This window comes from Brassica rapa, chromosome A07 (assembly GCF_000309985.2).
Source record: "Brassica rapa cultivar Chiifu-401-42 chromosome A07, CAAS_Brap_v3.01, whole genome shotgun sequence".
Taxonomy (NCBI): Eukaryota; Viridiplantae; Streptophyta; class Magnoliopsida; order Brassicales; family Brassicaceae; genus Brassica; species Brassica rapa.
The window spans coordinates 26,183,143-26,195,516 of NC_024801.2; the positions used below are offsets into that span (position 1 = coordinate 26,183,143).

Here is a 12,374-nt window from a genome sequence, read left to right on the forward strand (position 1 = left end):
TTGATATATATTACCCCACGCATGAGTTACCAATATATCTTGAAAAATGTAATCAGCTATTGCTTCATTGGTTGTGAAAAAAAAACCTGTGAAGTAATAAGGTTCATGTATTTACAAGGTTTTTACATAAATCACATAACATATTGGAAAAATTTGTAGTTCCAGTTGAAGCCATGTAATAGACGAAAATGAGAAAAAGGAATTATGAAAAAACGTACGCAAAGTTTTACGTACGAAACATATATGATATATGCAGTGTTACGTAGTTTACGCCCACCGTTTAGAAGACTTGGCCAAACTAGAAGAACTGCCTGTCTTCTTAATGCCTGGAAAATATATAGATTAAAGGAAAAATTAATTGTAATTAATCTAATCTTCAAATCGTAACCAAAAGAGTATGTATATGTTCTCATTTTTGCTTACTTGCTGATGATGACAAGCCCGATGCAACCTTAGCAACGGTCGACGTTGTTCTTGTAGCTACTTTCCGAAGTTTATCGAGTGGTCGTGTAACAGTGGTTGTTGTCCTTGAAGTCATTGACTTAGCTCTGCAATTTTATCCGTACCATAAAGTTTAAAAACAAAGATCTCTTAAAGAACCATAACAACAACAAAAGTTTGATTATTAAACCTGTCTGCGATTTTGGGTGGTCTTTTAGCAACATCAGTGGATCGTTGAGTTCCAATAGAAGAAGCGTCAGATGTAACCTCACTCAATCTCTCCTCGTACTCTGCCTCAACGGAAGAAGATAAACTCTCACCATCAGTAACCGAGTGTCTTGATTGTGATGAATATTCTCCAGTTTCTGAGTTCATGTCATCGGTTTGTCCAAAACTCTTTCTCCTCACCATTGGTTTCTGAAGTCTATTAGAATGATGAAGCCTCTCTATCTCTTCGTCTTTCCTTGCTATTGTGTCCTTAAGGGACGCTACCTGTTAACAAACAAATGATTCATGTCATTGCTAATGATAAGAAAGATCATAAGGGAAAACGCAAGGCCGGTCCACAAGACACCCGGATGAACCATTGACTTTGGCCCCTAAATTTTTATTGCTTAATATATATGGGATTATCCGGCTCCCAAATACTCAGAACATATATATATGTATCCATAATCCAACTTTTATACCATAATTGTTTCAGGCCCCTAAATCTCAGGTTCGGAAATGACGATAGAGAAAGTGTGTTTCCTTACCTGTTCCATTAAGTCTCGAGCATCTTTCCCTTCTTTACTGCTCTTTGCAGCACCAAGTTCAACTCCAGAGACACGTTCTGCAAATTTTAAGGTACTCATCGACTCTGAATATGAAGTAGCATCAGGATTTAGTTGCACGAACATTAAGGTCTTTGCTCGTCCTCCTATAATGCCAATATCACATAGAAACATAGTTATGTTTATGATTATATCGCTTAAAACTCATAAAGTATAACATTAATTTAACTAACTAACTAACTAACTAACTAACTAACCAAGAGAGCTTTGGAGTAGTTGTGTTAGCTTGCTGTTTCTGTATGGTATATGTGAACTCTTTGAAGCCAAAGAGAATATAACATCTCCAAGAGATGAAAGCGATTTGTTTATATGTTGTGCTTCTCTAAGCCTATCTCCTTTGACTTCAGAGCGATCTACTCTCTCACTTCCTGCTAGATCCACCAAATGAAGGTTTCCATATAAGACAGAACCGGTCTTCATATCTTTACCACGAACGTGAACAGTGACAATGCTGCATAAGAAGCCATATAGTTTAGTGTAAAGGACATGTTAAAACACACATGTTTTGTTTCATGAAGTAGGAACCTGTGAGAGCGACTACTTCGTTCATTCATGGCAGTAGCACCAACGGAACGATTTTGTAGTCCAATGTCCATCAAAGTAATCACATCCGAGGTCGATGTCACAGGATACATGCTTGCATCAGGCACAGCTAAACCATTTTCTGAAGTTGTAGACAGGATCCCTAGTGTGTGCAAGGTCAAGGTAAACAAAAAACAACAAGAAATGAAAAAAAAAAAGTATAATTAAGAACAAGAAGTTGAAAAAGGATATTTCTTTTGAGAAATGTCATCAGAGAGCAAATCAAGCACTTGTTCATTGTATATCTCTACCATTTGCACCCCAACTTCATAGTTTATGTTTCTCTTTCTGGATTGAGATATTTTAAAGAGATCATTGAGTGCACGATAGTTAACTCCCCAATCCTCTTCACTTGCTCCATCTGGACCAGTCTGAAAGAACAAGAATGTAAAGTAACAAAAAGCGCGTTATTCCATGAAATTCAAAAGATGATAAAAAAATAACATCGAAGAGTTACATACCATTGTATAAGTTTTTCCTGATCCTGTCTGACCATATGCGAATATACAAACATTGAACCCGTCAAGCACTGATCGAACCAGAGGTTTTATGTCTGAAAAGACCTCAGCTGCAAGAATCCAAGGTATCAAATGAACTTGGATGTTTAGAAATGTAACATATAAAACATAGATAATCATGAAATAAATGTTTTAGGAGAACAAAAACAAGCGGACAAGAGATGAACACCTTGAGTAGCATTAGGACTATAAACTTTGTTGAACCTAAACTGGCGAAGCCCGTCTTTTCCTGGTCTAGTGGGATTGGTAACTACCAACTCTCCATCCTCACCAACGTGCTCGACCACTGTGTTTGGTGCACCTTGTCCAGGAAGGAAAGGTCTAACTCGGCAAAACACTCTGATGTTTCCTGCAAGTCACAAGTACATAACTTATAGGCTGCCTAACATTTGAAAATTTACATATCCTTACAAATTAAATAGAAATATTTATCATAAGCCTCAGTACCTTTCAGCTCCTGAAGCTCGTTGAAAAGTTTCCGGTTTTCAGTTAGTACATCATGATAGTTTTCAGCAGCATTGCTTAGTTCAATCAGTTTCTTTCCTGTAGACACATATTTTGATTTATGATCACTACATGTCATGAAGTTTTTTGATAAAGATTACAGAAGCATTGGTTAGAACATTCTCTCACCTAACAGGCTGAACTGTTCTGTATAGTTCTTTTGAACCTTCAGAATCTCTTGCTTGATGGATCTTGAATAAAACTTCAATTCCTGCAAGTCACCATAATTAGTCAAATATAGATTGTAACTTGTTTGGTCTAGCAAATAGTTTGTATATAACCATATATATATACCTGTAGTGCTTGAGACTGGTGATCAATAAAGCTTCTATATGAAACTTCTTTCTGACTCCAACTTTGGTGTTTGGACTCAGATTTTTCCTCCATTTCTTTCACTCTATTCTTCCAGTTAACAAGGTTCTGTTCAAGCTCTTGAATTTTTCTTTCAAGGCTTGTATTCACAGTCTTTGTTTCTTTTTCCATTTGTTGAAGCTCTTTTATCTTTTCCTCGAGAACTTGTTTGGTAGTATGTGCTTCTTCTCCCATTTTCTCAAGCTCCTTGACCTTTACCTCAAGGGAAGTTTTTGCAGTGTGTGTCTCTTTTCTCTCTTGCTCAAGCTCCTTCAGCCTGCTCTCAAGTCCTGTTGTTGCCAGCACCGTTTGGCTTTCCATTTGAGAGCATTGATGTTCGTATGCTTTCTTAGTTTTCTCCAGTTCTTGTCTTAACGCTGAAACTTCAAGGTTGAATTGATCATTCTCTTTGGATAGCTTGGCCATATCCTCCTCTTCGTTTTTACATTGTTCCTCCCACTTTGCCTTTTGTGTCTATCATACAGAAAACATTACATCATGCCAGGCCAATGAAACAGAACATTTCTAAAAATGTCAGTTCTAAATGTACCGACCAGTGTTTGGCTTTCCATTTTTGAGCATTGTTGTTCACATTCTCTTTTAGTTGTCTCCAGTTCTTGCTTCAACACAGAGATTTCAACGTTGTATTGATCATTCTCTTTCAATAGCTTAAGCATATCCTCTTCTTCGTTTTTCTTCTTTTCTTCCCAGTTTGACTTCTCTGTCTATCATACAGAACAAACCCCATGAGGCCATGCTTACTAAACTCACTTCACAAAGCAACTTAGAAGTATAACGTTTACCTTCATTTGTCGAAGCTGCTGTGTAGCAATCTGCCAAAAAAAGAGAGTTTTATGTGACAAGATCCCAAGCAAATAAACTCGGTTAATAAATGATACATTACCTCATTTTCTTCACCACTTCCTGATGCTAAGGCTTCAAGGACATTGATCCTTGACTGGTACTTCTCCTCACGAGCTTTGAATATATTGTTTTGCTGCACATTAACACATATAGAGAAATTACTCAATAAAAAAAACTAGAAAATGAAAACATTTCTAAGGAAAACAAAACTATACCGTTCTTAGATGTTCAGCTTGAGTTGATATGCGTCGCTCAATCTCTTGCACGACTTTTCTCAACAAGCATGCCACACGCTGGTCATCATCATCAGCTTTTGTTAAGAGGCATCAATACATTATGATGATCAGAGTTGTTGTTAACATTCAAAATATTACCTGAGGGATTTCACCGTTCTTTCTTTCAATACTTTCATCAAGAATCCCATTCACAACGCTTAGAAGTGACTGTGTAGGAGCGTTCTGTATCAAACAAAAGCCAAGAACATTGTAAAGAGACGTTTCAAAACGAGTAAGTCAAAGGAAAGTTCATTGAAAAGGCAGCGGAGATACATCTAAGCTACTTGATTTCATCATTTCAGAGATCTTTGAGGCTTGAAGATCATAACGTCCCTGTTTCATCTGGAAAACCTCATGGAACTTGTGCCCTCCATGGTGTGATCCAGGTGATAATGGATCTGACGTGAAACACAAGACAAGATTATATACACACACACAGACAGACACTAATATATATGTTACACATGTTAGATTGAGAGAAAGAGTTATAAGTACCTAATATTACGCCAGAACTGGCAAGGGCTTGCTGGAACTTGGAGTCAGCGAGACTTTTGTCAACAGATAATGGAGAAAAAGGAGAGAAAGGACTACGAGGAGTAGTTGCATCTCTTTTGGAATCTGCAAGGTTTCTATGCCTTTCGTCTCCAATAGATAATGGAGAGAAGGGAGAGAAGGGACTACGAGGAGTTGTTGTATCTCCATAAGGGCTGCCTGATTGATCACGCACTGAATTCATTTATGCGTCTTCGACAAGCTAACTTATGGAGACTGTTTCATTCTTTAGCAACAAGCCCTGAAACATGATTTATTCAACAACAAAAAAAAGACCTGAGAGTTAGACCAAGTCCATACAAGATTAGAAGAAAACACACATAAAAGAGGAAGCTAGAATAAACCTAGATAGTCTAGTTTTCTTTTCTTGTTCCACAAACAAATGTTTTGTAATAAGAACATGATCAAATGGCACTAGATGTGTTCAATAATGATTTGAGACACAACTCTCTCAGAATCATCATTGTAATAAGCTTTTTACTGCTTGATCAACAACATGGTAATTATACTACCATCACACTTGCATTCATTTCATAATTTTCATTAACTTAATGGTTCTTTTTCTTCTAATTTCGAGTAAACTTTGCATTAAATTGACCGTTATTGGAACAACATCACGTAAGCCAAAAAAAAGATTTACACAACAATCTCCAGGCATAGGGATTGAAGATGATTAAGACAAAAACAGAAATAGGAGACGATCAAACAAACACATGCAAGTTCTGAGGATGCTTGCAAGAATAAAACATAAACCTCTTAGAGACGAACCTACCTACAAGGAGATGACTATAAAAGGTTATACGTTGGTGCAACAAGAGAAACGTTGAAAGAAAAGTCAAAAAATATATAGTTGATGATTGAGGTCGTGATCAGCAAAATATGATCATGGCGAATAACAGATATGATGAAAGCGATCATTTGTTTCCTTACCTAGAAAAATTCCAGAAGGAAATTTCCTCGGAAAAAAACTTGGAAGCGTGCGTGGAGGAAGTCCAACCTGATGAGAAAACAATGAGACAAGGAAAGGGAGACGTGATGGGAATGTTGGCTGATTTGATTAGTGATAAATAAAACTTAATTATTTTAATAATTAAACTTGGTAAGAAAAACAAATTAGAACAAAATTAAGTTGTTGTTGTTTTTATTTTGTTCTTTATTTGGTTAGTGTATGAAGGAAGGGAGCGCGAATTTAGGAAGAGAAAGTAACAAAATATCTTCCTTCCTCCAATCGTTTTATGACACGTGGTAAATCTAGGCTAAACTTGGAGGGAAATCAACTATAATATTTGGTTAACAACTGATTAAACTTATAGATATGATTTTTGGGGTGGACAAGAGAAACATTTTAATATGTGTGCAGTTTGGACACCACACCACGTCGGGGTCGTGGCTCTCTTGTGTTGAACTTCTATCGTTACAATATTAGAGAGGATAATCTATAGTTAAAACAATACATAGACAAACAAAACTGTAGTCATAAAGAAATAGATGTACCACATCGTGTATTAGTACATGAATGTTTTTTTTTTTGTGGTGAAACTACTATAATTTTTTTTTGTAACTTCTTTGTGTTAGCGACAATCAAATAAATACTTAAATTAATTTCTGTTGGTTATGAAAAGTTTCTTGACTCATCAAACAATAAACACTAGTATGATTTAAATCAATCAAATCAAAATAAATATCTAAACCAAAAAATCCAAACTGAACCGATGAAAACCGGTCCGGGTAAGAGAATACGTCCCAATTTAAACTCCGAGTGAATTTTTGGTTTAACTCCCTCCACCAACGAAAACCTCAAACGCCGCGCCATGAGCAGCGGCGGCGGATACAAGGCGGTGAACACAGCGCGGCGCACAGTAACCACCGTCTCCAAGCGAAAGCGATCTTCAATTTCCGAGCCAGTACACCGGCCCCACCCATCTCTCGCGCCGGGGCCCATCCATAAACCTAGCAAGTCCTCTCGCCGGCGTCGAAGGATACGTAAGGAGAGGGCCTCGAGCTCCGTCGAGCGTCAATGGGTGTTTTCCGCAAGCAATTCGAGAAACATTAAAGGTCACGGCTTTACATAACACTAGTTGTAAAATTGTTTTGCTTTAGGACAAGGTTTTGGTTGTGTCTGAATCATGTTTTTTGTTGATGTCTCAGATAAGTTAGTTTTGGTTTCGTACAATCTACTTGGTGTTGACAATGCGTCCAACCACATGGACTTGTATTACAACATCCCACCGCAACACTTGGAGTGGAGTAGACGGAAACATCTCATATGTAAGGAGATTAGTCGCTATAATGCAACCATCTTATGTCTTCAGGCAAGTTCCGACCTTTATTACAAACTTTATTGGCTAATTAACATTATTGATAAGGCACGCAATGTTTGTCTCTTGTTTAATGTTCTTCTTTGGTTAGATGTATTCTCCATATGAGTTGGTTACATTTTATAAACTATCGTATCTCCCTTTACGTTATGGTTCTTTAATCATTTGGAGGATTCGTATCATGTCAAAAATGGTTTTTTTTTTTAAATTAATATAGAAACATAGAGCTACACTTTGATGACGAGTTTATTTAGTTCCATTTGTATCCAACTACGTGTTGCATTATCATGTTTTGGCTTTTTTGTTGCAGGAGGTGGACCGCTTTGATGATCTAGATAGTCTTCTTAAACTTAGGGGATTTGAAGGTGTTCACAAGGTATATAAGAGTTAAAAAAACAGTCTTGTATCGATTTCTGTTGCTCCTTTTTTAATTTCTTATATATTCTCTAGCGTCGAACGGGAGAAGCGAGTGATGGTTGTTCTATATTCTGGAAAGAGAAACTGTAAGTTCATATTCTCGTAGGGTCATATTTTTTTGTGTGATTAGAAAGCTCGATATGCTGGAGTCAGGAATCTAGCCATTTTGAACTATTTACTATATATCGTCAAAGCTTTGCATTCTAATGGTTTTATTTCGTATTGAAATTTTACTCTTTTAGTTTTCACCATTCATGTCATATGTTTTTCTTTGAATGCAGATTTAAACTCCTACACCATCAAGAAATAGAGTTTGATAGATTTGGCTTGCGAAACAATGTTGCTCAACTTTGTGTTTTAGAGGTATGCACCACCATTTTAAGTAATTCTAGGACCACAGAGATAGAATAAATCAGCAAGATTCATCTTGATTGGGGGAACCGTTTCAAATTTTACACCTTCTGTTTTTTTTTTTTTGCAAGAATACTATTTACTTTGGAATATGTTCTAATTCATCTCTTTGATCCTGTGGTATGAAACAGATGAACTGTGAGGACCCAGAATCTAAATTACGTGTACAATCTTCAGAGTATGATTGGGTTCTTTTTCTGAGCCTTTACTGGAGATTGAAGATATGTTCAGATCTTTATTAAATTTCACGCTCACATGCGGTGATTTGGTTGATTTGTAGGCAAACATCTACAAGTCCTCGAAGGCTAGTGGTTGGGAATATACACGTCCTGTTTAATCCTAAGCGTGGTGATATTAAGCTAGGCCAGGTATGTATTGCTATACGCTTACAAAATTCGGATTAAGTTGACTTATCCATAGAATCCATAGAACATTTTTTCTCAGTACACGTCCTTAGTTTAAAAATATCAGTAGTGTCTTAATGAAGATGTTTTCATGATATTCATCAATACATCTAAGCCTGGCAGCATAGACTAAACTTATTGAAAATTCCAGTAGCTGGCTCGTTGTGTTGATATTTGAAATATAACAAACTTTTAGGTAAGACTGCTTCTCGAGAGAGCTTACAAGCTATCACAGGAATGGGGAAATATTCCAGTGGCAATTGCAGGTGATCTGAATAGCACTCCAAAGGTCATCTCTACCAACCTTTTCTTTTTTGGCTGTATCACTTATTGCTCTGGCTGAAAATTTTCTGACATTTTATACTCAATGTTCTGGACAGAGCGCAATCTATGACTTCGTAGCTTCAGCCGATGTGAGTTTCAGTTTTTTTTCCAGTGTCTTCAGAATATGGAGTAAACTCTATTTATTCTTTTTTTTTTTCATTTTGGACAGTTGGATACACAACTCCATGACCGCAGGCAAATTTCTGGTCAGTCTGACCTCGATACAAATCGGAGCCCATTTAGAAACCATTATGCAGTTAGGTAATTGGAATGTCGTCAAAACGCTTTTGTTGCTCTGAGTAGTGTTTCTGTTTATCTGATGAACTCATAGTTCGCTTATATCTCTCTTTTGGCTCGTGTTATATCAATTTAGCCTAAGTAAACAACTTGTCCATTTTTCCAGTGCATCACAAACCAATGAATGGAGCGAGGAAGAACTACAGCTTGCAACTGGTGGTCAAGCAACTACTCATGTCAGACATGAACTGAAGCTTAACAGCGCATATGCTGGCGTTCCTGTAAGTGCTTTTGTTTCTTGGTCTCTACTTCTTGAGACATTTGATATATGAATTAAGTATTCTCAGTCCGAAAGTATGGCCTGCTACCAGATTTAAACGAATGAAAATGAAGCAGCATGTTGTATGATGTTTTAGCTTTCCTTCAAGTATGATAAGTCTTTGAGATCTTTCAGGGTACACAAAGAACGAGAGATCAGTGCGGTGAACCATTGGCAACAACATGTCATTCAAGGTTCCAAGGAACTGTTGATTATATATGGTAATTTACTAATTCATACATGTTATAATTATGAAATCATTAATCAGAGTTTATAATGGTAAGTCTGTATGGACCTAACGACATGTTATATTATGAATTGGTAATTGTTAATCAGGCACACTAAGGAACTTGTTCCTGTGAGGGTTCTTGAAACTTTGCCAACTGATGTTTTGAGAAGAACAGGTGGACTACCAAGTGAGGTAATTCATTCATAAGTTTAGGTTTTAATTACGTGTTCTTTCTTCTTCTATGAACCCTTTGCTTTCTTTGAAATTTGCAGAAATGGGGAAGTGACCATCTCGCCATCGCATGTGAACTTGGCTTTGTGGGTGAGTGAGGTTTAACGTTAAAAGTCCCCAACGGAGCCACCTGATTTCGCCATCCCATGAAGTTTATGATCATGGAGGCTTGTGAACTGAAGTGTTGAAATAACTTCGGTTGAAACTGTAACAAACAAGCAGCCAAAATATACGTTTTACTACTAATAATACACAGATTTTGTTTTAAGATGATAAGTTTATGTTTCTAATACACATGTTTTAAGAACTTGATATATCTAGAAATCATTTCACTTTAAAATATGTTTCGAAATAAAATATCATTTTACCTTTTTAATGTATACGTTTCAGTTAAAGTGTTTAGACAAGAAGTAAGGAAGTTGTTCATGAGCTTCTTGTGTTCATAATCTTACAGAATCAAAGTGATTAACAAGAGTGTTGTTATTCAGTCTTCTGTTTTCTGATTTCATTTCAATAACTGCAAACGTTAAGTAACATACAGAAGAAAGATGATCTTGATTAATAGAGAAACCCCAAAACAGGTGAATGTAGCTAATATGCAGACAGATTCAGATGAAGAGAGTTCCAGGTAGGATCACTGCGAGTGCGAGGATGATTAGCTGAATCTTGGACTTGGAGCCAGAGGATCTCAGATCATAACCTAGCCCCATTAAGCTGGTGGGTCTTGGTGCAAGTTGAGCCACTGGGGTCCCTGATGAAAGTAAAACAGAATCAGTAACAATTCTTGCTGAGATGTTAAGTTTTGGTTTAGAGGCAGATGGCTTACCCGCGACACTAGAGTTGTTCTTTGCACTTGGAGATACTGGAGAACTGGTTGAGCTAGAAGGTGGAGGAGCAACCGAGGAAGAATCACTAGGCGCCTCTCCTCCTGTAACCAAAAAATGTTTCTCATAAATTTCAAGAAAACAATCGAATCTTGCAAACTTTTTTTTTAATTGTGTGAAGACATATTTATGTACCAGGTGAAGAGCAAGAGGACGCATTGGCTGGAACGTTGCAAAGCGGTGGCAGCTGTAGAGCAAGAGTTTGGTTGATTGGAAAAGCAGGGGACAAAGTAGAAGTATTGTTGAGGAAGAGACAGAGACAGGTTGGTTGTTGGCTATATATCTGGTTTAAGCCGTCACAACAAGGCTGAGCCGGAAGCTGGACAAAGCCTTGCACGAATGGACCACATGGAGCCAAAGAAAGAAGCATTGAGGAACATGTAGCTGTGGTGGTGCCTGGGACTTGAGCGAAAACCAGTTGTAGAGAGATAGAAGACAAGGAGATTAGGAGAGTGATAAAGAGAATAGAAGAAGCCATTTTGCTTGGAGAACAAGTTTCTTTCTTCTTTGTTTAAGAGAGTGGTGGTCTGAGTATTTAAGGTCCAAATCAATTGGTTTCGTGTGTGTGTGTGTGTGAGACTGTGGACCGATATTGTTATTGCACACAGGATGTGTGTTTAATTTGGTTGCAACACTTTGATTTCTTCATGTTTGTATTTTGGACTTCATTCATATAATATGATGGTTTGTGATGAGAACAAGTACTTTTAATAGATATGGTCATTATATGTGAATAACTGAAACGAACATCAAAGTCGTTGTAGTATAGTGGTAAGTATTCCCGCCTGTCACGCGGGTGACCCGGGTTCGATCCCCGGCAACGGCGTTAACTTTTTATTATCTACATTTTTTTGTTTTTAGTTTCTCAGGTACCTCAATTTTCACATTTTTAGATTTGAGGCCCTTTTTCCTTATATGTCACTTCAGAAGCCGATAATAGTAAATGCAGACAAATTGAACCACTTAAAAACAAAATTGCGAAGCATAGGATTGGAGGAGTAAATTGGCATTGCTAAGGTTCATTCCAGCAAATGTGGTTCTCAAAGTCTGAGTAAGCAACTCATTCGATTGTTCTGTAGTTTATTGACTCACACATCAACAGTTTTGTTCTCCCGTCTCTGGTTTGAGTTTTTTTTTTGTGCACTTGAAATTTATGAAGAATATGGAACTTCTTACATTCAGAGGAAATGGCCCTTAAAGGCTGTGCTACTTTGATAGTAGGCTACTGATTCCATAGTGTATTATTTGTAGTCGTCTGTTCTGGTGCTAAGATGATGAGACCTTTGGATATCATATACTTAGAGTGTTAGAGCTTATGTAATTCTTTTTTTTTGTAACACAAGTAATTATTTTTATTTATTTAGGTAAGTCTTTGCATATATGCAAGTTGGCAGAAAATTACGTTTCCGGCGAAGAAAAAAGGACATCTTTTGCCCAAAAATTTGCTTGGAACTATTAGATAGTTTTCCAAAATATTCATATGGTTGGTTACGTAAAGTTATTTTCATTAGTACTATATTTAGTTTCCTTTTTTAAAAGCAGTACGTTTCTTGCAGCATTCAAATTCACTAAAGTAAGTACATACAATTAGTTGCCACGACCAATTAAATTTGTGTTGCTGTTTCACAAATAATTCAACGCCCATGCGTTACGTAAAGGTCATCTCATTTCTAATTTTGT

General features: G+C 37.0%; 3 protein-coding genes, 1 long non-coding RNA gene and 1 other non-coding gene across 7 annotated transcripts; 2 read left to right on the plus strand and 3 right to left on the minus strand.

Annotated features, from left to right (window-relative positions):
• Nucleotides 1-45: 45 nt before the first annotated feature.
• LOC103831861 (kinesin-like protein KIN-14P) lies at nucleotides 46-5,956 on the minus strand. 2 transcript variants are annotated; one of them, XM_033275449.1, is made up of 20 exons: nucleotides 5,851-5,956; nucleotides 4,864-5,161; nucleotides 4,642-4,766; nucleotides 4,468-4,551; nucleotides 4,309-4,386; nucleotides 4,134-4,226; nucleotides 4,033-4,062; nucleotides 3,784-3,954; nucleotides 3,173-3,703; nucleotides 3,008-3,089; nucleotides 2,822-2,917; nucleotides 2,544-2,723; nucleotides 2,318-2,424; nucleotides 2,049-2,227; nucleotides 1,800-1,964; nucleotides 1,472-1,725; nucleotides 1,197-1,360; nucleotides 632-933; nucleotides 424-548; nucleotides 46-326 (listed from the first exon to the last, which is right to left on the minus strand). In XM_033275449.1, exons 2-20 carry the CDS (start codon nucleotides 5,102-5,104, stop codon nucleotides 268-270), a joined length of 3,066 nt encoding a protein of 1,021 aa, XP_033131340.1. In that variant the 5' UTR covers nucleotides 5,105-5,161; nucleotides 5,851-5,956; the 3' UTR covers nucleotides 46-267. The 2 variants fall into 2 exon arrangements, with proteins under 2 accessions (XP_033131340.1, XP_018508894.1); XM_018653378.2 differs by lacking the exon at nucleotides 5,851-5,956 and having other exon boundaries at nucleotides 4,864-5,328.
• A 522-nt stretch (nucleotides 5,957-6,478) lies between these two features.
• LOC103831863 (carbon catabolite repressor protein 4 homolog 5) lies at nucleotides 6,479-10,124 on the plus strand. 2 transcript variants are annotated; one of them, XM_009107796.3, is made up of 14 exons: nucleotides 6,479-6,975; nucleotides 7,069-7,232; nucleotides 7,549-7,614; nucleotides 7,689-7,741; nucleotides 7,937-8,018; nucleotides 8,198-8,244; nucleotides 8,347-8,434; nucleotides 8,667-8,759; nucleotides 8,851-8,883; nucleotides 8,964-9,055; nucleotides 9,198-9,312; nucleotides 9,486-9,571; nucleotides 9,687-9,771; nucleotides 9,852-10,124. In XM_009107796.3, the coding sequence occupies exons 1-14, from the start codon at nucleotides 6,732-6,734 to the stop codon at nucleotides 9,906-9,908; spliced, it is 1,305 nt and encodes a 434-aa protein (XP_009106044.1). In that variant the 5' UTR covers nucleotides 6,479-6,731; the 3' UTR covers nucleotides 9,909-10,124. The 2 variants fall into 2 exon arrangements, with proteins under 2 accessions (XP_009106044.1, XP_018508247.2); XM_018652731.2 differs by lacking the exons at nucleotides 6,479-6,975; nucleotides 7,069-7,232 and adding an exon at nucleotides 7,329-7,431.
• LOC117126678 lies at nucleotides 7,016-7,584 on the minus strand. The gene is made up of 2 exons (XR_004449389.1): nucleotides 7,367-7,584; nucleotides 7,016-7,316 (listed from the first exon to the last, which is right to left on the minus strand). It is a non-coding gene; the product is annotated as an uncharacterized LOC117126678 (long non-coding RNA).
• A 151-nt stretch (nucleotides 10,125-10,275) lies between the features above and the next one.
• LOC103831864 (protein YLS3) lies at nucleotides 10,276-11,935 on the minus strand. Its single transcript, XM_009107797.3, has 3 exons — nucleotides 10,830-11,935; nucleotides 10,637-10,738; nucleotides 10,276-10,561 (listed from the first exon to the last, which is right to left on the minus strand). Exons 1-3 carry the CDS (start codon nucleotides 11,170-11,172, stop codon nucleotides 10,419-10,421), a joined length of 588 nt encoding a protein of 195 aa, XP_009106045.1. The 5' UTR covers nucleotides 11,173-11,935; the 3' UTR covers nucleotides 10,276-10,418.
• TRNAD-GUC lies at nucleotides 11,449-11,520 on the plus strand. Its single transcript has one exon. It is a non-coding gene; the product is annotated as a tRNA-Asp (tRNA).
• Nucleotides 11,936-12,374: the final 439 nt, after the last annotated feature.

What these genes read in the sequence shown, in the direction of transcription:
- LOC103831861 (XM_033275449.1), bottom strand. Translation starts at nt 5,104, where the DNA reads ATGAATTCAGTGCGTGATCAATCAGGCAGCCCTTATGGAGATACAACA. An exon ending in CAGTTCTGGCGTAATATTAG is followed by an intron (nt 4,767 to 4,863) that starts GTACTTATAACT and finishes GTTTCACGTCAG; the next exon opens with ATCCATTATCACCTGGATCA. An exon ending in ACCAGTCTCAAGCACTACAG is followed by an intron (nt 3,090 to 3,172) that starts GTATATATATAT and finishes GGTGACTTGCAG; the next exon opens with GAATTGAAGTTTTATTCAAG.
- LOC103831863 (XM_009107796.3), top strand. Translation starts at nt 6,732, where the DNA reads ATGAGCAGCGGCGGCGGATACAAGGCGGTGAACACAGCGCGGCGCACA. An exon ending in CTCAACTTTGTGTTTTAGAG is followed by an intron (nt 8,019 to 8,197) that starts GTATGCACCACC and finishes GGTATGAAACAG; the next exon opens with ATGAACTGTGAGGACCCAGA. An exon ending in GCGCATATGCTGGCGTTCCT is followed by an intron (nt 9,313 to 9,485) that starts GTAAGTGCTTTT and finishes GAGATCTTTCAG; the next exon opens with GGTACACAAAGAACGAGAGA.
- LOC103831864 (XM_009107797.3), bottom strand. Translation starts at nt 11,172, where the DNA reads ATGGCTTCTTCTATTCTCTTTATCACTCTCCTAATCTCCTTGTCTTCT. An exon ending in GTCCTCTTGCTCTTCACCTG is followed by an intron (nt 10,739 to 10,829) that starts GTACATAAATAT and finishes TTTTGGTTACAG; the next exon opens with GAGGAGAGGCGCCTAGTGAT. An exon ending in GAACAACTCTAGTGTCGCGG is followed by an intron (nt 10,562 to 10,636) that starts GTAAGCCATCTG and finishes TACTTTCATCAG; the next exon opens with GGACCCCAGTGGCTCAACTT.